General features: G+C 41.0%; 1 protein-coding gene across 4 annotated transcripts in view; it reads right to left on the reverse strand.

The window, feature by feature from the left end:
- The window catches only part of ric1 (RIC1 homolog, RAB6A GEF complex partner 1), a 165,538-nt gene that overhangs the window by 28,236 nt on the left and 112,262 nt on the right, over window positions 1–25,040 (reverse strand). For 3 of the 4 annotated variants that reach the window (XM_041186019.1, XM_041186022.1, XM_041186023.1), the window contains 5 exons: window positions 19,581–19,670; window positions 18,141–18,301; window positions 13,902–14,040; window positions 12,204–12,320; window positions 11,310–12,038 (listed from right to left, as the gene is read on the reverse strand). In XM_041186019.1, the coding sequence (XP_041041953.1) occupies window positions 11,310–12,038; window positions 12,204–12,320; window positions 13,902–14,040; window positions 18,141–18,301; window positions 19,581–19,670 (1,236 nt within the window). The remainder of the gene's footprint in view (window positions 1–11,309; window positions 12,039–12,203; window positions 12,321–13,901; window positions 14,041–18,140; window positions 18,302–19,580; window positions 19,671–25,040) is intronic. The other variant, XM_041186021.1, reaches the window with a different exon arrangement.

The raw sequence follows: 25,040 nt of genomic DNA on the forward strand, positions 1-25,040 counted from the left end.
ACGTGGAAGTTTATGGAAGGTGATACTGAACAAGCACATCTGTAGGGGATGTGTCCCATCTTGAATCTCTCGGAGTTATTGAGCTGAGTGCAAGTTGGAGGCACTTCAACATATAAGGGAAGGGAAGATTGCTTCTGGACAGTTTTATCCAGAATATAGTCACACCCCAGGGGAAAATACAGATTCAGGAAAGGGAGGGTGTGACTGATAAGGAGCCAAGTTGTAAGTATTTAGGAGAGGTTGAGAGGAGGTTTTGCAGACAGTCATCCAGTTCAACAGATACAATGTACTTGCTATCTTTGACAACAAGCAGAAAAACTACAGAGAGGATAGCCACAATGCAGACCAAGGTACCATGGCTCAGAAAGCTTTCAGGGATTGGGTAGGGGGTACTGTGGAAAACAGAGCAGAATGAGAAAGTGGTAGTAATGGAGGGTATTAATTAGGAGGATAGATTTCATCCTCTGTAACCCATTTGTTATGGTCCATGTCGGGACAAACAACATAGGTAGAGACAGGGATGAGATCTTGCTGAAAGAGTTTAAGGAGTCAGGCTCTAAATTAAAAAGCAGGACCTTGAGGGTAATAATCTCTGGAATATTGCCTGAGCCGCCAAATGCAATTGGCATTGTAGACAGATCAGTAGAATTAATGCACGGCTAAAGGGCTGGTGTGGGAAAGAGGGATTTCTTTTCATGGGACACTGGCACCAATTCTGGGAAGGAGCTATACTGATGGTTGGGCTCCACCTGACCAGCAATGGAACGCAAGCCCCAAATGAAGCATAAATCGAGGGTGGAGAAGGCTTTAAACTAGTAAATGAGGTGGCAGGGCACAGGACAGGGATCAAGAAATATAAGCAGCCTAAAGGTAAGCTCTGTCCATGACACAGCATAGGAAAGAATAAAATAGTCGAGGACATTGATGGCAAGGGAATAACGAGTTACAGAACAGGAGTCTAAAAAGGTGGTTAAATGTAAAATGAAATGAAATCCTATCAAAAATGAATTAAAAAATGTCTGTACAATGCACACAGGGTTCAAAATAAAACAGGGGTGGTGGAGGAAATCATGCACTGGAAGGGACCAGACATAGTAGGGGTTACTGAGACATGGTTACAGAAAAATCAGGACTGGAAATTAAACATTGAAGGGTATAACATATTGAGAAAGGATAGAGTTGGGGGGGGTGCGGCTGCAGTAGGTGCACTTGGTCAGGATAACAAAAAGACAAATAGAATCCATATGGATAGAAGTAAAAGATCACAAAGATATCCATCACAATAATAGGCGTAACTTACAGACTATCCAATAACTGAAGGGAAGTGGAGGAAGAAATATGCAGACAAACACGAACAATCAATGGGGATTTTAACTTCTCTGATTTTAATTGGTCAGATGAGGTAGATTGAGAGGAATGGAGTTCCTACAATGTGTACAGAACTTCTTTCTAACCCAACAAGCAATGATTCACTATTGGATCTACTAGTGGGGAAATAACCAGAGCAAGTAAGAGAAGTAAAATTAGGGGAATATCCAGTCAACAGTGACAACATAATATGCTTTAAGATGATAGAAGCATAGAAAATAGGAGGAGTAGGTCATTTGGTCCTTCGAGCCTGCTCCGCCATTCAATATGATCATGACTGATCCTCTACCTCAAAGCCATAGTCTCGCTCCATACTTCTTGATGCCTTTAGAGTGTAGAAATCTTTTTCTTTTTTAAATATCTTCAGTGACTTGGCCTCCACAGCCTTCTGTGGTAGAGACTTTCACAGGTTCACCACCCTCTGAAGAGTTTCTCCTCATCTCAGTCCTAAATGGCCTACCCCATATCCTGAGGCTGTGACCCCTTGTTCTAGACACCCCAGTCAGAGGAAACATCATCCCTGCATCCAGCCCTGTCTAGCCCTGTCAGAACTTTATATGTTTCAATGAGACCCCCCTCTCATTTTTCTAAACTCCAGTGAATACAGGCCTAGTCGACCCAAGCTCTCCTCTTACGACAATCCTGCCATCCCAGGAATCAGTCTGGTAAACCTTCGTTGCACTCCCTCTATGGCAAACACATCCCTATTTAGGCAAGGAGGCCAAAACTGCACACAATAATCGAGATGTGGTCTCAACAAGACCCTGTACATCTGCAGTAAGACATTCTTGCCCCAGTACTCAAGTCCTCTCGTTTTTGAGTAGGAATAAATGGGTCCTTTTTGGAGTGGCAGGCAATGCCTAGTCGGATACCGTAGGAATCAGTGCTTGGCCCCAGCTATTCACAAGGTGTAGCAATGATTTGGATGAGAGAACCAAATGTAATATTTCCAAGTTTGCTGACGAACCTTGGTGGGAATGAGAGGGCTAACCAATTCTCAATCCATGCCAATATATTATTCCCAATTCCATGTGCTTTAATTTTGCACACTAATCTCTTATGTTGGATTTTATTAAAATCCAAACACACCAAATCCAATGGCTCTCTCTTATCTATTCTGCTAGTTACGTCCTTAAAAACACCAGTAGGTTTGTCAAACATGATAGTAGAAAAGGATATAAGTATGGAAGAAAGCCAAGCTAATTGACTGGAGAAAAGCTAATTTTGAGGGGTTGAAAATAGAACCTGGGAAAATACAATGGGTGACAACGTTGGTAAACAACGTGGGACTACAATGAGAGGGGAAGGTGATGGCATAGTGGTACTGTTGCTGGACATAGTAATCCAAAGGCCCAGGTTAATGCTCTGGGGACCCAGGCTCAAATCCTGCCAAGGCAGATAGTGGAATTTGAATTCAATAATTCAAATTAAAAGTCCAATGATGAAGCCATAGTCGATTGTTGTAGGATTCACTAACGTCCTTTAGGGAAGGAAATCTGTCATCCTTACCTGGTCTGGTCTATATGTGACCCCAGCAAAATGGTTCACTTTTAAATGCCCTCTGAAATGGCCTAGCAAGCCATTCAGTTGTAACAAACCGCTACAAAGACAAAAAAGGAATTAAACTGGACAGATCACCCGGCATCAATCGAGGCACTGGCATTCACAGCCCTGCCGATCCTGCAAAGTCCTCTTACTAACATCTGGGAGCTGTGTCACAAAATAGTCACGGAATCATACTTTAAAGACAATGTCCTAGACTCCACCCATCACCATCCCTGGGTATATCCTGTCCCACCGGCAGGACAGACCCAGCAGGGGTGGTGGCACAGTCAGGAGGGAGTTGCCCTGGAGTCTTCAACATGGCATCAGGTCAAACATGGGCAAGGAAACCGCCTGCTGATTACCACATACCACCCTCCCTCAACTGATGAATCAGTGCTCCTCCATGTTGAACATCACTTGGAGTAAGCACTGAGGGTGGCAAGGGCATGGAATGTTCTCTGGGTGGGGGACTTCAATGTCCATCACCAACAATGGCTTGGTAGCACCACTACTGACCGAGCTGGCCGAGTCCTAAATGGCATAGCTGCTAGATTGGTTCTGCGGCAGGTGGCAAGGGAACCAGCAAGAGGTAAAAACATACTTGACCTCATCCTCACCAACCTGCCTGCTGCAGATGCATCTGTCCACGACAGTATCAGCAGGAGTGACCACCGCACAGTCATTGTGGAGACGAAGTCCCGCCTTCACATTGAGGATACCCTCCATCGTGTTGTGTGGCACTTCCACCATGCTAAATGGGATAGATTGGGCTTCCATAAGGCGCTGTGGGCCAGCAGCAGCAGCATTGTACTTGAGCACAATCTGTAACCTCATGGCCCGGCATAACCCCTGCTCTAGCATTACCATCAAGATAGGGGGTCAACCCTGGTTCAATGAAGAGAAGCAGCACCAGGCATACCTAAAATGAGGTGTCAACCTGCTGAAGCTATAAAAAAAAGGACTACTTGAGTGCCAAACAGCATAAGCAGCAAGTGATAGACAGGGCTAAGCAATCCCACAACCAACAGATCAGGTCTATGCTCTGCAGCCCTGCCACATCCAGTCGTGAATGGTGGTGGACAATTAAACAACTCACTGGAGGAGGAGACTCCACAAATATCCCCATCCTCAATGATGGAGGAGCCCAGCACAGCAGTGCAAAAGATAAGGCTGAAGCATTCGCAACAACCTTCAGCCAGAAGTGTTGAGTGGATGGATGATCCATCTCAGCATCCTTCGGAGATCCCCAGCATCACAGGTGCCAGCCTTCAGCCAATTTGATTAATTCCACGTGATATCAAGAAACGGCTGAATGCACTGGATACTGCAAAGGCTATGGGCCCTGACAACATTCTGGCAAGACTTGTGTTCCAGAACTTGCCGCGCCCCTAGCCAAGCTGCTCCAGTACAGCTACAACACTGACATCTACCCAGTTATGTGGAAAATTGCCTAGATATGTCCTGTACACAAAAAGTAGGACAAATCCAAACCGGCCAATTAACGCCCCATCAATCTACTCTCCGTCAGTAATGGAAGGGGTCATCAACAGTGCAATCAACAGGCACTTGCTTAGCAATAACCTGCTCATTGATGCCCAGTTTGGGTTCTGCCAGGGCCACTCAGCTCCTGACCTCGTTACAGACTTGGTTCAAACATGGAAAGAAGAGCTGAATTCCTGAGGTGAGGTGAGAGTGACTGCCCTTGACATCAAGGCAACATTTGACTGAGTGTGGCACCAAGGAACCCTAGCAAAGCTGGAGTCAATGGGAATCAGGGGGAAAACTCTCCACTGGTTGGAGTCATGCCTTGCACAAAGGAAGATGTCGTGGTTGTTGGAGGTCAGAGATCTCAGTTCCAGGACATCACTGCAGGAGTTCCTCAGGGTAGTGTCCTCGGTCCAACCATCATCTTCAGCTGCTTCATCAATGACCTTCCTTCCATCATAGGGTCAGAAGTGGGGATGTCCGCTGATGATTGCACAATGTTCAGCACCATTCGCGACTCCTCAGATACTGAAGCAGTCCATTCCAAATGCAGCAAGCCCTGGACAAGGTCCAGGCTCGGGCTGACAAGTGGCAAGTAGCATTCATGCCACACAAGTGTCAGGCGATGACCATCTCCAACAAGAGAGAGTCCAACCATTGTCCCTTGATGTTCAATAGCATACCATCACAGAATGCCCCACTATCAACATCCTGGGGGTTACCATTTACTAGAAACTGAACTGGACTAGGCATATAAATACTGTGGCTACAAGAGCAGGTCAGAGGCTAGGAATTGTGCGACGAGTAACTCACCTCCTGACTCCCCAAAGCTTGTCTAGCATCTAACAAGGCACAAGTCAGGAATGTGATGGAATGCTCCTCACTTGCCTGAATGAGTGCAGCTCCTACAACACTGAAGCTGGACACCATCCAGGACAAAGCAGTCCACTTGATTGGCATCACATCCACAAGCATTCACTCCCTCCACCATTGACGCACAGTAGCTGCAGAGTGTGCCATCTACAAGATGCATGGCAGGAATTCACCAAGGCTCCTTAGACAGCACCTTCCAAACCCACGACCACTGCCACCTCGAAGGACAAGGGCAGCAGATAGATGGGAACACCATCACCTCGAAGTTCCTCTCCAAGCCACTCACCATCCTGACTTGGAAATATATCGCCGTTCCTTCACTACAGCTGGGACAAAATCCTGGAACTCCCTTCCTAATAGCACTGTGGATGTACCTGTACCACATGGACTGCAGCGGTTCAAGGCGGCAGCTCACCACCATCTTCTCAAAGGCAATTAGGGATGGGAAATAAAAGCTGGCCCAGCCAGCAAAGCTCACATTTCATGAATGAATAGAAAAAAAAATGGGTGTTCAATGAGTACAGGAAAAATATATTCCACTAAGGGAAAAAACAAACTACACGCTAGTGGGAATCTATGGATGAATAAAGACATAAGGGAACAATTGAGGATTAAGAAAGAGGCAAACATTAATATATAGGCAGCAGAGAAGCGTATGATGAGAGAATATGAAAAGATTAGGAAAGAAGACGAAAAACATAGGAATGCAAAGAGGAACTATGAAGCTAAATTGTCAAATGTAGAATAACAGTAAAATATTTTACAGGCATAGCAATAAAAAGGACTACATTGGGAACCAGATCATTAAGGGATAGAGAGTATAGTAATCACAAATAACAATACGAAGATGGCATAAATATTAAATAATTATTTTGCTTCGCTATTTGCCAGGGAGATAAAACAGGTGGACATAACATTGAAATTATGAGATGGGCAATGTGATTAGTATATTTAAAATAAAAACTGGGATGTACTGAATAAACTAAAACTCAGAGGATAAAGCCCCTAGTCCAGATGTATTGAATCCACATATTATAAAAGAATCTAGGGAAGAGATTATTTAATATTGTGAGAAAAAGATGTAGTGCCAGAGGGTTGGCAGATAGTTAATGTAACTCCTGGAATTACAGGCCAGTCAGCTTAAAATCGATTGTAGGAAAAATACTGGAATCCCGACAGAAGGATCGAATAGAAGAACATCTAGAAATGGGAAATAGAATGATGAGTAGTTAGCATAGATTTTGGAGGGAAAATCTCGCTTGACCAACCTTAATAAATTTTTTGGAAGTATGGTAACAATGACAACGGTAATGCAGGAGTTAATTTACCTGTGTTTTCAAAAGGCCTTTGAAATGGTGCTCCATAATAGACTAATGAATAAGGCCAGGGAATGTGGAGTTGGGGACAAATAGCAGAACAGATTGCAAGCTGGCTTCAAGACTGAAAGCAGAGAGTGAGACTAAAGGGCAGGTACTTAGAGTGGCAGAAAGTGGTATTCTGCAAGGATCAGTGATGGGACCACTGCTGTCACAGCTTATATTAATAAATTAGAGAGTTTGGAATAAAAAGAATTTCTAAATTTGAAGTTGACATCAAGATGGGAGGGTGGGGGAGTTCCTGTAGAGTCAAGACTGAAAAGGGCTGCAACAAATTACAGGAGGACATTAATAATCTTACAGAATGGGCAAATAATTGGCAAATAAAGTTCAACACAGTTACACATGAGGTGGTGCATTTTGGTAGGAAGAATAAGGAGGTCACTTATTACTTGGAAGGTGCAAGTCTAAATGGGGTAGAGGAACAAAGCAATCGGAGTACAAAAACACCAATCACTAAAGGTTGTGCCACAGGTTAGTAAAATCATAAAAAAAGCCCAAGCACTCAGCTTTATTTCTAGTGGGGGCCAGAACTGAAAGACAAGGAAGTTATGCTAAACCTGTATCAATCTTTTGTTAGATCACACTTGTGAGTACTGTGTGGAACTCAAGATGTCATATTATCAAGAAAAGATACAGAAGTACTACAAAGAGTGCAAAGAAGGTTTACAAGAATGGTACCACAATACGTGGGTATACATATCAGGGAATGGTTGGTAGATTGGCCTCTTTTCTCTTGAAAAAAAGGCTGAGGGACGATCTAATAGAGGTATTTAAAATTATGAAAGATTTTGATAGAGAGGATAGAGAACGTTTCCTCCTGTGGGAACAGACTAACTAGACACCATCACTATAAGATAGTCACGAACAGGAAATTAAGAAGAAACTTCTTTACGCAGAGTGGTGAGAATGTGGAACTCCCAACCACAGGCAGTGTGTGAAGTGTTGGTATAGATGCATTTAAAGGGAAACTACATAAGCATATGAGAGAGAATGGAATAGATGGTTACAAGGGTAGATTTGGGTGAGGAAAGATGGGAGGGAGCTCGAGTGGAGAATAAACACTAGCATGGACATTGGACCGAGGACTAAGTTTCTGTGCCGTCTATACTATGCAATCCTATGTAATACAATTCATTTTCTTAGTACTTACCATTCTAGTACTTGTAATCAATAGATTATAAAGGAGAGCACTAGTTCATTCCACTGGAATGAACATTAGAAATGATGCCCAATTTTTTGAGAACTAAATAGTTTCTATATTCTATAGTCCCACATCTAAACAATTATATATTTTTAAAATTTCAGCAAAATAAAGCTGGCATATGTCAGGTAAGACCAAAAGAAAACCACACTTATTTTAAGAATTACAACAGGCATTTAGCACTTAAGGTTAATTGCTTCCAAGAGGAACCTTTTTCTTTATTTTAATCATGTTCTCTGGCCTCACCAGGCCATGTTTGGAAAAGGAAGCATAAGATGGATTTGTTTCCTTTCGCTCCTGTTTAAAACTGAAAAAACCAACAATAATCAAGACTCTGTAGAAGAGAACTGTGAAAATGAATAATGGTTTTCCAAGTAAATTTTATTTTAGAAAAAATTAGTAAGTGAACATCGGTTGTAATCATTGTGCAAGTTTTGGCAAAAAACCCAACAATGGAATGGAAACTGCAAATTACAGTGCTGTAAAAGTGATCACACAATTGTTATGGATAACAAATGTACCTACATCATGTGCTTCATTTCAACATACACATGACAATGCCGCACAACAAATCTTTAAACAAGCAGCCTGTAATACACTCAACTACTTAGTGATTTCAGTCTGGGAAGCCTTGGTCCACACAGAATGGCAACTACTTTCACCTTATTAACAAGAGAATGAAGCACCTTCTTTGGAGATAGCTTCTCAACTGTTCAGAGTTTCTGCAAGCTTGTTGCCAGAAGGTTTTGTGCCATCAAACACACATACATGCAAAGCATCACAAAACTTGAGGCATTAGCACCTGAAGCAGTATGCACACCTAAACAATCTAATTTGTCAAAAGTGCTGGGCACTTGCATCTGGAGGTGAAAAAGATGCTCTAAAATGTCTGAATTAATTACTAAGCGATTTTTACACCGAGACATAAATGGTTTTAAAAAAAACTTAATACATTGCTTGGTTAAAAAAAAAGGCTGAATAAACTAGGCCTGATTGGCTGGAGCATCTCCAGCATGCCTGAATGATTATGCATTTTCCTATTCCCTTCTCTTTAATTTTACTGCCCTGTAACTTGCTGGAAATGCAAACAGGTAATAGTGCAGCAGGGACATTTGGGCACCTTGGTGAACAATGGGATAGTCTATCTCCTTAACCAATGAGATTGAGAACTAAAGCAGGAAGGGCTCAGTGGGTGAATTCAATGTCAAACCAGGGACAGGAAGAGAAATAAAAAGAGGAAAAGAAAGATTAGATTGAGAGAGAAGTGAGACAAAAGACAAGATTTTAACGTTTAAAATCTCAAGAAAAATTTACTAAAAAGAATTTACAATGAGACTGAGCAGTTTAAATTGCTCCCTTTTTCAGTTTAAAGGTTGATTGGGAGTCATTAACAAAATGTGGGAGAATTGTTCCGTGATGCATTTTCCATGGCAACACCAGGATCAGAGTCGATGTACCAATGAATCAGTGCTCTTTTTCAATGCAGTATAAACTTTTGCTCCTTTTAAAATGTGGCATTCTTGCATCTGACCTAAGACAAAAAGTTTCGACAGCATATCTCTTTTCTCAGCAACATTCAAATTCTGTAATACCAAGCGACTAATTATAGTCATTTAAAGGTACTTCTGCTATTACATTTCTGTGGTCAGTCTAATGGGCAATTAATGTGCAAATGCATCAATTTTATGAACCTCTTGGAGAGGTTAAAGGCTTTGCGAAAAAAACACAAATCATGGGTTATCCCTTCTTCACCACAAGTTGCTAACCGATTTGCACATTAGTAACGGGTTATATTGTTCAGTCATTTTGTTCCAGCAAATTCTGTGCCAATACTTTAGTGCGGCAGGGCAATGGTTGAATTAATAAATCCAGACTTGTGCAATTCATTTTAACGTTCTCTCAATTAACAATCATTCACTTAACTGGAATAAAATTCACTGTAAAATACAGAAGTTATTTTTGCAAGGAAATTTTACTCTCAAACGTGTTATCCTTTAAATCACTTATTCATTTAAGTGGGCTTGATTGCATTTTACTTTTGAACTAAATAACTGCCAGAGCATGTCAACACAACTTTAAACTAATTTTACTATCCAAATAAGATTTTTTAAAAAAGTCTTATTACATGCATAAAGGCACATGCTGGAAATACTCAGCAGGTCAGGCAGTTTCGGGCTGATGGTGACCCTTCATCAGAACCCACTCTGATGAAGGGGCATCAACACCATGGAACATTGACTTCTCCTTTCCACAGATATTGCCAGGCCTGCTGCGTATTTCTAGCATTTTGCGTTTTTATTTTATATTTCCAGCATATGCAGTATTTTGCTTGTGTTCTGATTACTTGCACTTAGCAATAATGCTGGAACCACACTAAAATAGCCCATTGAAATGCTGCTCACTCTGCCACAGAACTTGGCAACTAATCTCTGAACAGGTACAGAGATGCTTTATTCAAAAAAACTGACCTAAGTAATTTATATCCCATAAATGATCAGGAGTTTAAAACAATGTTTAAAGTGAGAGGAACTGTCATTAAAAAATGAATTAAACTGTCTGTACAGCAATGCAAGGTAGCCATAATCAAACAAGGGGACACAGGGCATCACCAAATTGGGAGCAATAATATGGAGGACTGCAAGAAGACATTATTAAACCTGCAGAATAGAAAATGAATATCTGTACAGATAAGTGCAAGGTATTACATTTTGGCAAGAAAAATAAGAAGGCCACTCATTCTTTGGAAAATAAGAATCTAAACTGAATAGAGCAACAAAGGGTTCTGGGAGTTGAAATACACAAATCACCACACATAGCAACCCAGGTTATTAAGGCCATTTAAAAAAAGTTAAACCAACCCCTCGGGCTTATTTCTAGACGATACAACTGAAAAGTAGGGGGGTGGTTTATGTTTAACTTGGGGCATGATAGCATTATGCTAACAAACTAGCAATCCAAAGACCTGGAAAATTGATCAAGAGATACATTCAAATCACAGAGCAGCTGAGAAATTTATATTCAATTCATCAAATAAAACTGGAATGACGCGCTAATATTGGCAATGCTGACCATGTAAAAACCCATCTGGTTCATTAATGTTCATTAGCAAAGGAAATCTGCCATCATACCTGGTATGGCATGAGAGACTCCAGCCCCACAGTAAAGGGAATGATTAACTGACCTCTGAAACGTTTCAGCAAGCCACTCAATTGGAATTCAAGGCAGCAGCTCACCACTACCGTCTCAAGGGCAATTAGAGATGGGCAATAAAATTCCAACTTGTACAAATGCTTAGTTTGCAACCTTTTGATCCTCCCCACCTTGCATGTTGCTATCTGCTCAATGTTTTAAGTAGAGTACATTTCATAGCAAAATTCCACTACTACCTAAAACAAATACTTTGAAGGGTGCTTTTCTATAAAGACTATTTTACAATTTGGTGTGTGTCTACTTCTTACCTGTAGGATGATGAGATAAGATGCAGCAGTGTCCAAGTCTTGTGCCAACAAACACTCTTCAAACAAATCTTTAGGATTGCCTACAGCAGCAAACAGGTAATTCCACAAGGCATATTCAGTCTTTCTCGCACAGTGAACTACAGTCTGCAGAAACAGAGGGAACTCAGTGATGAATTTTGCCACAGTTGGAAGCAGTGGGTCAGGAATAGGTTCCCGGGAGGTAGCTTCTTCTTCCAAGACTTCATGAAGCATCAGTTCCAGTACATGAGGAAAGTATGGTAATGTGGCACAAGACTGAGCGAGGAGCAGAGCCTGTTCACCAAGGTTTCTGACCAGGAGCTGGCGAAGAATGTGATGGAGGTAGATTTGGGAGGTCCTCTCAACAGTACAGAAAGGGAATAGGACTTCCAAAGGTTCTTTTACATTGTTATGCACGTATAAATTATCATACAGAACAGTTTCATTCACTGCACCAAGGACCAAAGCATCCTCAAATAGGACAGCCAGGGGATAGATATTGATCTGGAAGGGCAACATAATCCGTCTGGAAAGGAAGGAATGTGGTTTGCGATTGTCTCTAGGAAAAAGCGGGAGCCAGACTTTCATTCCTGCTTCTCCACAACTAAGCCAGAGAGCCTCCAGCAAATGACGCTTCTGTTTGTTGGATCGGCAGGTAGTCCATACATTTTCAACACACTGGGCAAGTACCACTGGAGCACAGAATGGAAGCTAAGTGACAAAACAAAATTGTCATAGAACTAAAATCAGGTAGCATCAATTGATCATTTAAAGTAATACCTACTCTGATAATATTTAAGAATATTTTAAAAACATTCATACAGCTGATGTTTTTCTAGTAATCTGCTTGGCAATTATTCAGGTGCATTTACATACCAGCTTCTTTTGTTTGGAAATGCTGTCCTTCTCTCGTACCTGAGGACCTGATCGATCCCTTTGTAGCATGATAAGCTGGCCTGCTAAATTAAGCATAATGCTTTCTGCAGCACAGGCCTGAAAAAAAATGGTAAAAATCACTCAATAATAGTAACAGATTTGTAATACAGGTACAGTAATCAATTCAAAAATACATTGAAAATAAAATTAAATGCTATTATTGGTCACCAGCCTCCATTCTTATGCATGTGAAATAGGTCAGAGACAATTTGAAGTACATAACCAACTGTGATGGAATTAATACAATCCTGAATAATTCAAAGAAGCACTAGTTTTGCAATGGCAGCATTGTCTTTATTAGCACCACTCTTGATTGAATAGTTCACAGGACTTCATTTCCAATCTACTCATTTGAAGAGGAAGGTCAGTGTACAGAATTCTCTCATAGTCCCAGTTAGAAAGTATAGTTACTGGTATCTCAGACATTCTTCATTAATCTTTTGTATGATTTATAACTGTTGGATAGTTTCACTGTGGGAGCAGGATGGGGAGATGGTGGGGTGGGGGGAGAGAGGAAAACCTTTACAAATTTTTGCTCTCGGATTACTTTAACTTAGCAGTTCTAAAGCAGAAACAGGAAATGGGTGACCCTGAGCCACCAGGAAGCATAATGAAATCTTCCTTCATTACTTTTAGAATTACAGAGCCAGTCAGTAGATCATCCAGTTTTCTAAAAGAGAATGTAAATTTAAGAAACCCCAGGATACTTGTACATACTGCTGAAAATTAATAAAAGGAAAATGTTTAACATTGGTCTATTTAACATTCATATTCCTTTCCCTTTTTGTAAAAAATTATGGTGCATCATTTTTGTTTTGCATATATAACAGAATCTTAATTAAAAGTGCACTATCCTGCTATTTCTTTATCAAAATTGTTAGCGAATAGAAGATCTGGACAGCCAGCATGGCCCTATCAGGAACTATTGCTGCAACAGCTGATTTGCCAATTCACAACTCTCCAATGCATTCAAGTGTAACTGTATCGCTGGATGTAGCACAGGCCTTAGGCAGTAGGCCAAGAGCCTTTGCTCAATGCCAATCCTGAGTCTCCAGCTACGGGAGTGAGTGTCAAAGGTAGTATATAATTACCTACAGCATTTCAGCGCTGATCTCATAGGAGCTAACAACTTTAGGAATCAGTACATAGCTACATATTTAATTGCAGGTCACAAATCATTTGATTGATCAGCTGATGTGAAAGCACTAAATTTCTTAACAGGCTAACAAATGGGTGTGCAATGCCAAGGAGATGGCTACATGGGGAAAGCACAATCAGCAGTGTGGAGTAATTTGGTAAATCCTGATCTCTATTTCTATTATCCATTAGAGAGATCTTCTCCATCTTCTCACAAATTTAGTAGCATAGAGAGCAAAGTTATTTTTGGAGCTTTTAAAGAAAGAGTATGTCCTATTTCAAAGGCTAGTGAATCAATCCCAATATTAGAAATCCAAATCACTTAAAAAATAAAATCATGATTAATTAAGAATTTTTTAAAAATTCTCATCACGGATATCTTGGGCTGCTCTGTAAATTGCTGGTAAAACTTTATGAATTAAAATGCTGGCTGTAAAATTGACCTGAATAAACAATCGTACAAAATATTGGCATAAGGATTGCATACACTTCAACTGGTACCTGCTGTGGCATTTTGAAGGTGATGCCTGTCTCTGTTCTCACAGAGGTCAAAGTTACTGATATTACGAGTGAAGGATGTGGGATGTAACGTGACATGGATACCTCCTGCAGGACTTGAACATTGGCAGTGGGGTTAGGGCTAAATTTAAGAAAAGAAAATATTAAAAATCAGATTAAAAACACCAGTTAAATCTTCTCAACTTAAAATCATACTTCTGAATGCCTTGTTTTCCTATAAATACTCTATGAAAGGTGCAACTCTAAGTTTTTTTAAACTTTGCTTTTTAAAATACTAGTTTCTGGCAAGAGAATGTTCCCACTTCACCTCTAAAGAATGTGGCAATTTTCATTCCTCAAGGCAAACTTCTTGCAGCTTAAAGTATACAAGCGTTTTCTCTAATTATAAACTGCAGAAAGTTTCAAGAGAATTTGCTGAATTAAACAACATTCAGCTGTGAGTTTAATGGCTAATTTCCTGTTAGCAATTTACACAAGAGTAATTTTCTAACTTTAGAAGTTCTCTACCTACTCAAGAAAACACACTTTGGCTTGTTATTCAATCTTTTCCACTTAAAAAACAGTAGCACCTATCCTTCAAAATACAAGCCCGTGCAAGGACAGAGAAAGATATGACCACAGCTCACTCATTATGCTTATAGATAGCTAGCAATGCATGAGCTATTCAAAGGCGATTCCCAGAACAGGCTTGTGTCATCCTTTATTGCAAGGCCAACATGCTTTGACAGAGATTGTAAACTAACACTCAAACAATCGCAACTGGATCATCAGGGGGAGGTGCAAAGATGAGAAAATTTCACAAAAAGCTGGAAGGAAATTCATAAATGCTGCTAATGCAAAAGCTGCATTGCTAGAAACTCAAGAAAAGATTCCTATTCCTCTCAAAAGTACAAATGTGGGGTTGGATGAAAAGGGTTACAAACGTAGTGAGGTCACCTTTAGGTTGCTGTTAGTGTGCTTTCTACTGGAGGCATGAGCCAGGGGAGTTGGAAGAGAAAGATTCCACACCCATACTCAAGGAGGATAAGCTCCAATTTGTCATTCAAGTTATGGATTTGCATTTATTTTTTATGCAAACAGACACATCCATTTTAAGTACAGTTTATAATAGAGCAATAATTCAATTTTTTTTAAAAAGTGTTAACGTTCCACCAACTTGTGTCAGCAAGTAGCAAAAACTACAACTGCACCAGTGGATGATGAGATATGTCGTCTGGTTTATAGGTGCGAAATAAAATCCAAGTGGAGTGTGCCTATAATTTACAAATTGCCTATGAATTAAAGTACCTTACTTAAACTGGCGTGATACATAGTATGTAAATGTATAAACACCTATAGCAAGAAGTGATGGAGCAAAGGATTATATACAAGTCAGCAAGTCATTGCAGCATGTAGCAGACAATGGCCACATGCAATCGAAGAAAAGCAATGTTTAACAAAAGAGCATTCTTTTTTTAAACATTTCTATGTGCCATGGGCGAAAAGAGCCACTTTGTATAGTACAATCTACATTGCTTCAAAATTTGTGTTTATTTCAGTGCCAATAAATATAAATGTTTATTGCTCATTACAGAGACAGACAACAGTGAACACTGCTCTGGGAGGAGGGGAGGTATGACTTGAATCTTTCATTAGAAAGCTGAAAGTTTAATTTGACAACTAATCAAATTTATATGGTAAAAACGTTTAAAATTCAGTTCAACTTGATTTTTCTTTTCTGTTTACACATTACGTAATTTTGTAATGCTAAGCTATAAATTGTGTGGTTTAAAAGCAGGGACATGTTAAAACTCATTTAAAGCATTGCTTAAGTTGGATATGGTGAGTGCAGTACAAAAACAGAATTACCTGGAAAAACTCAGCAAGTCTGGCAGCATCGGCGGAGAGGAAAAGAGTTGACGTTTCGAGTCCTCATGACCCTTCAACAGAACTAGGTGAATCCAAGGAAGGGGTGAAATATAAGCTGGTTTAAGGGGTGTGTGTGTGTGTGTGTGTGTGTGTGTGTGCGTGTGTGTGTGCATGTGTGTGGGGGGGGGGGGGGGGCGGGGGGGGTTGGGTGGGGGGAGAGAAGTGGAGGGGGTGGTGTGGTTGTAGGGACAAACAAGCAGTGATAGAAGCAGATCATCAAAAGATGTCACAGACAACAGAACAAAAGAACACACAGATAATATCACCAACTTCAACACCTAAACGAATGTGCTAATTAAGAATGGATGGTAGGGCACTCAAGGTATAGCTCTAGTGGGGGTGGGGGGAGCATAAAAGATTTAAAAATATTTTAAAATAATGGAAATAGGTGGGAAAAGAAAAATCTATACAATTTATTGGAAAAAACAAAAGGGGGAAGAAACAGAAAGGGGGTGGGGATGGAGGAGGGAGCTCAAGACCTAAAGTTGTTGAACTCAATATTCAGTCCGGAAGGCTGTAAAGTGCCTAGTCGGAAGATGAGGTGTTGTTCATCCAGTTTGCGTTAGGCTTCACTGGAACAATGCAGCAAGCCAAGGACAGACATGTGGGCAAGAGAGCAGGGTGGAGTGTTAAAATGGCAAGCGACAGGGAGGTTTGGGTCATTCTTGCGGACAGACCGCGGGTGTTTGCAAAGCGGTCGCCCAGTTTACGTTTGGTCTCTCCAATGTAGAGGAGACCACGTTGGGAGCAACGAATGCAGTAGACTAAGTTGGGGGAAATGCAAGTGAAATGCTGCTTCACTTGAAAGGAGTGTTTGGGCCCTTGGACGGTGAGGAGAGAGGAAGTGAAGGGGCAGGTGTTACATCTTTTGCGTGGGCATGGGGTGGTGCCATAGGAGGGGGTTGAGGAGTAGGGGGTGATGGAGGAGTGGGCCAGGGTGTCCCGGAGGGAACGATCCCTACGGAATGCCGATAGGGGGGTGAAGGGAAGATGTGTTTGGTGGTGGCATCATGCTGGAGTTGGCGGAAATGGCGGAGGATGATCCTTTGAATGCGGAGGCTGGTGGGGTGATAAGTGAGGACAAGGGGGACCCTATCATGTTTCTGGGAGGGAGGAGAAGGCATGAGGGCGGATGCGCGGGAGATGGGCTGGACGCGGTTGAGGGCCCTGTCAACGACCGTGGGTGGAAAACCTCAGTTAAGAAAGAAGGAGGACATGTCAGAGGAACTGTTTTTGAAGGTAGCATCATCGGAACAGATGCGACGGAGGCGAAGGAACTGAGAGAATGGGATGGAGTCCTTACAGGAAGCGGGATGTGAGGAGCTGTAGTCGAGGTAGCTGTGGGAGTCGGTAGGTTTGTAATGGATATTGGTGGACGGTCTATCACCAGAAATTGAGACAGAGAGGTCAAGGAAGGGAAGCGAAGTGTCAGAGATGGACCACGTGAAAATGATGGAGGGGTGGAGATTGGAAGCAAAATTAATAAATTTTTCCAAGTCCCGACGAGAGCATGAAGCGGCACCGAAGTAATCATCGATGTACCGGAGAAAGAGTTGTGGAAGGGGGCCGGAGTAGGACTGCAACAAGGAATGTTCCACATACCCCATAAAGAGACAGGCATAGCTGGGGCCCATGCGGGTACCCATAGCCACACCTTTTATTTGGAGGAAGTGAGAGGAGTTGAAGGAGAAATTGTTCAGTGTGAGAACAAGTTCAGCCAGACGGAGGAGAGTAGTGGTGGATGGGGATTGTTCGGGTCTCTGTTCGAGGAAGAAGCTAAGGGCCCTCAGACCATCCTGGTGGGGGATGGAGGTGTAGAGGGATTGGACGTCCATGGTGAAGAGGAAGCGGTTGGGGCCAGGGAACTGGAAATTGTTGATGTGACGTAAGGTGTCAGAGGAATCACGGATGTAGGTGGGAAGGGACTGGACAAGGGGAGAGAGAAGGGAGTCAAGATAACGAGAAATGAGTTCTGTGGGGCAGGAGCAAGCTGACACGATCGGTCTACCGGGACAGTTCTGTTTGTGGATTTTGGGTAGGAGGTAGAAGCGGGCTGTCCGAGGTTGGGCGACTATCAGGTTGGAAGCTGTGAGAGGAAGATCCCCATAAGAGATGAGGTCAGTGACAGTCCTGGAAACAATGGCTTGATGGTGAGTGCAATGCCTGGAGATGTCATAACAGTGTAATTGCTCTAACAGGAGGTACACCCTAACCACAAACCAATGTTTCAAAAGTCACACTTTAACCGACTTTCCTTGGGAGATTACCATTAAACACAAGCAGAATCATGGGAGAATAAAGCTGGCTACTCACCCATCATCTTTCCGATCAATACTGTATAAGCAGATAGAGCAGTCTACTCTGAACAATATTACCATGTCCCTGAAGACATTTATTAACAAGGTCTCCGATTGCACTTTGGTAATATGAGCAAAAACGTTGTCCAGGTTGGATGACCGGAGATAAAGTCTCAGCTGGTTTGAAAAGAAAAGGGTGGTATAAAAATTACAATATTATTTCAATATGAAATTTTAGCCAGAATTCGAATAAGAATGTTTTCTGCACAAAGGATTGTTATAACAATAAAAAAAACAAGGCCAACTCCTCATCACACATATCCAAATCAGGTCAAGACAGAGATATGTATTTGTAAACCGTGCAAACTTTGAAATTGAGCAAAATATTCACCAAGCTATTTTTTCTACAAACATGCAGAATGTTTGCAGACTTACTCAAACCAGATTTGAAAATAGTTATATCATTTGTAATTCAGATTACAAACAGCAAAGATTACGCCATGCAAGAGTCCCAGGAAAAAAGTTTTTTTTTCATTTTTGTGGACATTCTTCACGTAGCTCTTCTTGTTGGCCACTCATACCAGGCAGGTGGTAGAACTACATACTTATTATGTTTTTTTAAAAAAATTAGATGTCAATATGGAGTTGACCACCTTGTTGTATTTCAAAATGCCAGGCAGAGAACAGGTTAAATTGATTGATTTAGAGATTAGTTAGAATAAAAAAGGTTCTGCAAGTACAAATTGGATTACTGGCTTTCGGGGGGTTTTGGTGAATGCTCAGGACCAGAGTACACGTTATTAATTGCTCGTTAACATTCTACCCAATCCCTACACATATTGTGCCTTTGGTTGTAGGTGACTGTCAGTATCACCTTCAAAGGTCCTTGGATTTTGTAAAACTCAGAGATTCTCCTGTCATTTTTATCTCCGGCATTAGTTCAGACAGGCCCGAGATGTGCTGAAAACTGTAGGAAATGTGCAATCAATTTGGGCACACGAAGCTCTCACAAACAACGTGATAATAACCAAATAATTTGTTATTTTAGTGAAGTTGGCTGAAGGACATAAATTAGTCAGGCATCAGGGCTTCCCTGCTCTTCTTTGAAATTGTGCATGGGATCCACTCGAGGGAGCAGCATGGCCATCAGTTTAATACCTCATCTGAAAGTCTCAAAGGAAACACCAGTTCTCATTATGGCTTACTGGGAACAAAAGAGCTGTGTACGCTGATATGAATTTTGTTGTCATTGGGTATTATTTTACCAGGCACTTTTTCGTTTCTGTATATTACTTTATAGGCAAAATAGTTTTACCCTGCACAAACAAATCTGGTAACATATTTTTGGTTGGAAGGCAAGAAAATGTGGCGGACACAAAATTTTCTAGTACAGGTTTTACCGCAATTTGGAATCAATTTAAACCTGAGCATGCCAGTCAAAATGTTCTTCACTCACCTCTTCTTGTTGGTCAATCAAATTATAACAGGCTAAAACAATGAAGTCATTCCACCATGCCAAGCCACCAGTCACTGCCATATTTTGTTCCTAAAAATAGAAATATATATGAATTGAGGAGGAAGGTTACCAGATTCCAGGTAAAATCATTTTCTAAAGCATTACTACCATCTAGATCAAATTCTGTCAGGTTATTATTGCTCCTTATTCACATGGTGATTTGTTTTAACACTGATTTAAACCAAAAGTTAATAAGTACAGCTGGTTGATTGCCACAAGATTGCTGTCAAACACAAGAGGATTTTTCTTTTGTTTAAAACTATTTGCTCCTAGAAGTTTTGAAGAAATAAAACTGCAGATGGCTAAATGCTAATCATGACAAAATTTACAAATTCAAACACTTTCTAATAAGTTAATGTCAGTACACAGATAAATTAAGACATCAATTATTAAGAGATCCCCAGAATCAAATCAGCGTATTTTTGAAGAAGGAGGAATGCAAGCTCAACAGGAAAGAGCAAAAAGCTATCAGAGGCTGAAAGGATGAACTAAAAAGAAAACAAAAAGAGCAATTACCAAAAAGGAGGAAGTCGTCTCATAATCACACATAAAAAAAGGAGTAACTGCAACTAAAAATCTGTTACAATAGGTAGATTTGGGGGTCGGGGGGGGGGGGGGGGGGGGGGGGGAAGTAGTAGGGGGCAAGGTAAATGCACAGAAATAAAAGCATAAAACAAAACAGTAGAAAACTGTACTTCCTCTAAGAAGCAACCAAGAGGGAATTGTACTTCCATCAAACAAGGACATCCCCTCATAATATAATGATGGAAAGGGTCACAAATTTGCCAAGTTTAGACAGACCCATTTCCACATTCTACAGCCCAATGGGGAACTGAAGCAATGAATACAATAGGAAAAGGTGCCAAGTTACCAGGAGAGTGGATGAGCTGGTGTATTTTAGACTCTATACAGGAGTTTTACAAATCTGTCACATTGAATTCTGAGAATTCCTACATTCTTGAAAGAAAGCTGATCTTATCTGATTGATCTGCAAAACATTATTCATACTGATGGAGTCATACCCTTGTTGTCCTGTAGATTACTGTGCTGAAGATCTACAGGAGGAATTGGCACCAGCTTCAACAGAAATCTCAAAAATGTAGCGATTGTGGTATAGACATTCTTGTGCTTGTAAAAATACCATGTCATATCCAACCATAACCATGTTTCAATTCTACTATTGGTAATACAATTAAAAGGCCAAAGTCTCATCTCGTTCAGTCTTATCAGCTGTCCTGAATATCTAATTACCTAAAGTTACATTTCTAAATTTATCCAAGCATATAAAGGTAATGGGTGGTTACATCTGTGACTCACTGGAGCATATGGAAGTAGGTCTTTCAGAAAAAGATATCAGTTTCAAATATATTATATATAGATATGCCAAAAAGTGAAAGGAAGGGACAGAGTGCATGAATGCCATATTGCACCAAAGAATCACATAAGAATAGGGAAAATTGACAATGGGGCAAACTTAAAAGCTTTGTATCTGAATGCACGTAGCATTCAGAATAAAACTAATGAGTTAACAGCACAAATAAAGATGAATAGATATGATTTGGTGGCGATTACTGAGACGTGGTTACAGGGAGAACAGGTTTGGGAGTTGAATACCCAAGAGTACTCTGTTTCGGTAGGATAGGCCAGGAAGGAAAAGGAGGTGCTGCAGCTTTGTTAGTAAAGGAAGAGATCAGTGCTATAGTGACGAATGATATAGGCACTGGAGAGCAAGACGTAGAGTCAGTCTGGGTAGAAATAAGAAATAGCAAGGGAAAGAATGCCCTGGTGGGAGTAATCTATAGGTCCTCAAACAGTAGTTTAGCAGTAGGGCACAGTATAAACCTGGAAATACTGGGAACATGTAAGAAAGGCACAGCAATAATCATGGGTGATTTTAATATGCACATAGACTGGACAAATTAAATTGGCAAGGGTAGCCTTGATGGAGAGTTCATAGAGTGTATTAGAGATTGTTTCTTGGAGCAATACATTGTGGAACCAACCAGGGAGCAGGCTATTCTGGATTTGTTTTGTGTAATGAGATGGGATTAATTAATGATCTCATGGTAAAGGATCCTTTAGGGAAGAGTGATCACAGCATGCTAGAATTTCAAGTTCAGTTTGAGAGCAAGAAACTTAAGTCCCACACTAGTATTCTGGAGTTAGGCATAGGCATAAGGGCAGATTTGGCCCTAATGGACTGGGCAGGAAGACTACAAGGTAGGACAGTTGATGGACAGTGGCAGATATTTGAGGAGATATTCATTTCCTCCCTAGAAAAATATATTCCAAAGAGGAAGAAAGGTGGTAAGAGGGGGAGAAAGTATCCATGGCTAAGCAAGGAAGTTAAAGATAACAAAGGCAAAAACTAAGGCATACCAAATTGCAAAGGTCAGTGGCAGGCTGGAAGGTTGGGAAACTTTTAAAGATCAACAAAGGGTTGCTAAAAAAATAATAAAAAGAGCAAAGGTAAATTATGAAAGAAAACTAGCACAAAATGTAAAAACTGTTAGCAAAAGCTTCTACAAGTATATAAAAGGAAAAGGAGTAGCTAAAGTGAATGTTGATCTCTTGGAGGATGAGACTGGGGAGTTAATAGTGGGGAACGCAGAAATGGTAGAGATGCTTAATCAATATTTTGCCTCAGTTTTCACAGTGGAGGGCACTAGTACCACCCCAATAGTAACAAGTAATGCAGAGGGTATAGAGAAGGAGGAACTTAGAACGATCACCATCACTAGAGAAAAAGTACTGAGCAAACTATTGGGATTAAAGGGTGAAACGTCCCCAGGACCTGATGGCCTACATTCCAGGGTCTTAAAAGGAAGTGGCAGCAGAGATAGTGGATGCATTGGCTATAATATTTCAAAACTCGGATTCTGGAAAGGTTCCGGTGGATTGGAAAAATGCTAATTTAACACCCTTATTCAAAAAAAAAAGGGGCGGGGTTGGCGGGAGAAGGCAAGGCAGAAAGTAGGAAACTATAGACCAGTTAGTTTAATGTCTGTCGTTGGGAAATTTTTGGAATCCATTAAGGAAGTAGTAATGGGGCATTTGGAAAGTCAAAATGCAATCCATCAGAGTCAGCATGGCTTTATGAAGAGTAAATCGTGTTTGACTAATTTGCTAGAGTTCTTTGAAGATGTGACAAGCAAAGTGGATAATGGGGATCCCGTAGATGTAGTATATCTGGACTTCCCGAAGGCCTTTGATAAGGTGCTGCACAAAAGATTAATACAAGATAAGGTCACACCGAGTTAGGGGTAACATAATTGCTTGGAAAGAGGATATGCTAACCAACAGAAAGCAGACTTGGGATAAATGGGCCTTTTTCTGTAAGCTGTAACTAGTGGGGTGTCACAGGGTTCGGTCCTTGGACCCCAACTATTTACAATCTACATTAATGACTTGGATTCAGGGATAGAAGGTACTGTAGCTAAATTTGTAGCTGACACCAAAATAGGTGGGAAAGTAAGTTGCAACGAAGAAATAAGAAATTTACAAATGGATACGGACAGGTTAGGTGAATGGCCAAAATTTGGCAGATGGAGTTTAACGTGGATAAGTGTGAGGTTATCCATTTTGATTGGAAGAATAAAAAGGTGGATTATTTAAATGGAGAGAAACTTCAGAATGCTTCAGTGCAGAGGGTGTCCTTGTGCATGAATCACTGAAAGCTAGTATGCAAGTACAGCAGGTAATAAGGAAGGCAAATGAAATTTTGGCAGTTATTGCTAAAGGAAGAGAGTATAAAATTGGGAAGTGTTGTTGCAACTGTGCAAGGCATTGGTGAGACCGCACCTGGAGTACTGTGCACAGTTTTGGTCCCCTTACCTGAGGAAGGATGTAGTTGCATTGGAAGCGGTTCAGAGGTGGTTCACTAGATTGATTCCAGAGATGTGGGGCTTGTCTTATGAGGAGAGATTGAGCAGTTTAGGTCTATACTCGCTAGAGTTTAGAAGGATGAGAGGGGATCTAACTGAGGTATATAAGATGCTAAAGGGGATAGACAAAGTAGATGTGGAGTGAATGCTTGTGGGGCATTCTAGAACGAGAGGCTAAGGGGTGGTAGATTTAAATCAGAGATGAGGAGGAATTACTTTTCTCCAAGGGTCGTGAATCTGTGGAATTCACAACCTCAGAGTGCAGTGGATGCCGGGATGCTGACTAAATTTAAAGAGATAGACAGATTTTTAATTAGTAACAGATTGAAAGGTTATGTGGAGAGGGCGGGAAATTGCAGTTGAGGCCAAAATGAGATCAGCCATGATTGTATTGAATGGCGGGGCTGAATTGCCTACTCCTGCTCCTAGTCCTTATGTTCTTAAATATATATTTTATCTATATATAAAATATAGTTTAAGCAAGGTTATCAAAAACAATGAAAAGTGTGGCATTAACAATCTAACTATAAAAGTAATTTTGCTGGCTAAAGCAGTGAAACGAGCAGTATATACTAATCACCTACTGGATTAGAGTTATGCAGGCTGACGTCATTAAATTTATCTGATAGTAAACCACTGAACCTCATCCTGTAATCTGCATATCCATCCCTATGCTCTTCCCAAACTAGCCAAAAATAAAAGATTTTTCTCAAACATCTTGATCAGCCCAACATAATTCTAAGAGACCTCATGCTAACAAAATATCTAACTGCAATCTCAAACTAAATCAAAGTACTTTTCAGGGGTGGGAGGACAAATAAGTATAAAATATGTAACATTTCAAACCCTTCTCCTCCTTCACTAACTTAGTTAAAATACCCCTCCCTTAATAAATAAATCTGCCATCACCAACCCTCATCCCAATTAACATAAATCATAAAACATTAAACATAAAAGAGAGGTAGATGGTAAGGTGGAGGGATTTAGGAAGCTAATTCCAGAGAGCGGATTCTAGCCTGCAGGAGGCAACAGTGAGGTGAGGGACAGGGAAGAGAGTTCACAAACAGCAGGAATCAGAGGGTTGTAGAGCATGAGCAGGTTGGTAGGAAATTCTAGGACTGGAATAAACTACAGAGATAAGGAGGAACAAGGATGGAATTTTATATTTAATGATGGTGGCTGTAAGCCAAACGTAGTCAGTGAGGATAGGGTGATAGGCAAGTGGATTGGATTGGAGATTGATACAGATTGGACACAGGCAGCAGACTTTTGAATGAATTGAAGTTTCTGGCGGGTTAATAATGGCATTGCCGAGTCTGAAGCAGATAAATGCTTTGTTGAGGTTTTGAAGCAGTATAAAGACTGAGGTAAGGAGGCAATGTTATGAAGTGGAGCTGGGCGGTCTTTGCAATGGAGAGAATATGACAGCAGAAGCTGTTTCAATCTGAGGCGGTGGTTCGGGCAGGGGATGGAGTTGGTGGCAAAGATTCTGAGTTTGTGGCAGGAGCTGAAGACA

Source organism: Carcharodon carcharias, chromosome 4 (assembly GCF_017639515.1).
Source record: "Carcharodon carcharias isolate sCarCar2 chromosome 4, sCarCar2.pri, whole genome shotgun sequence".
Lineage (NCBI taxonomy): Eukaryota > Metazoa > Chordata > Chondrichthyes > Lamniformes > Lamnidae > Carcharodon > Carcharodon carcharias.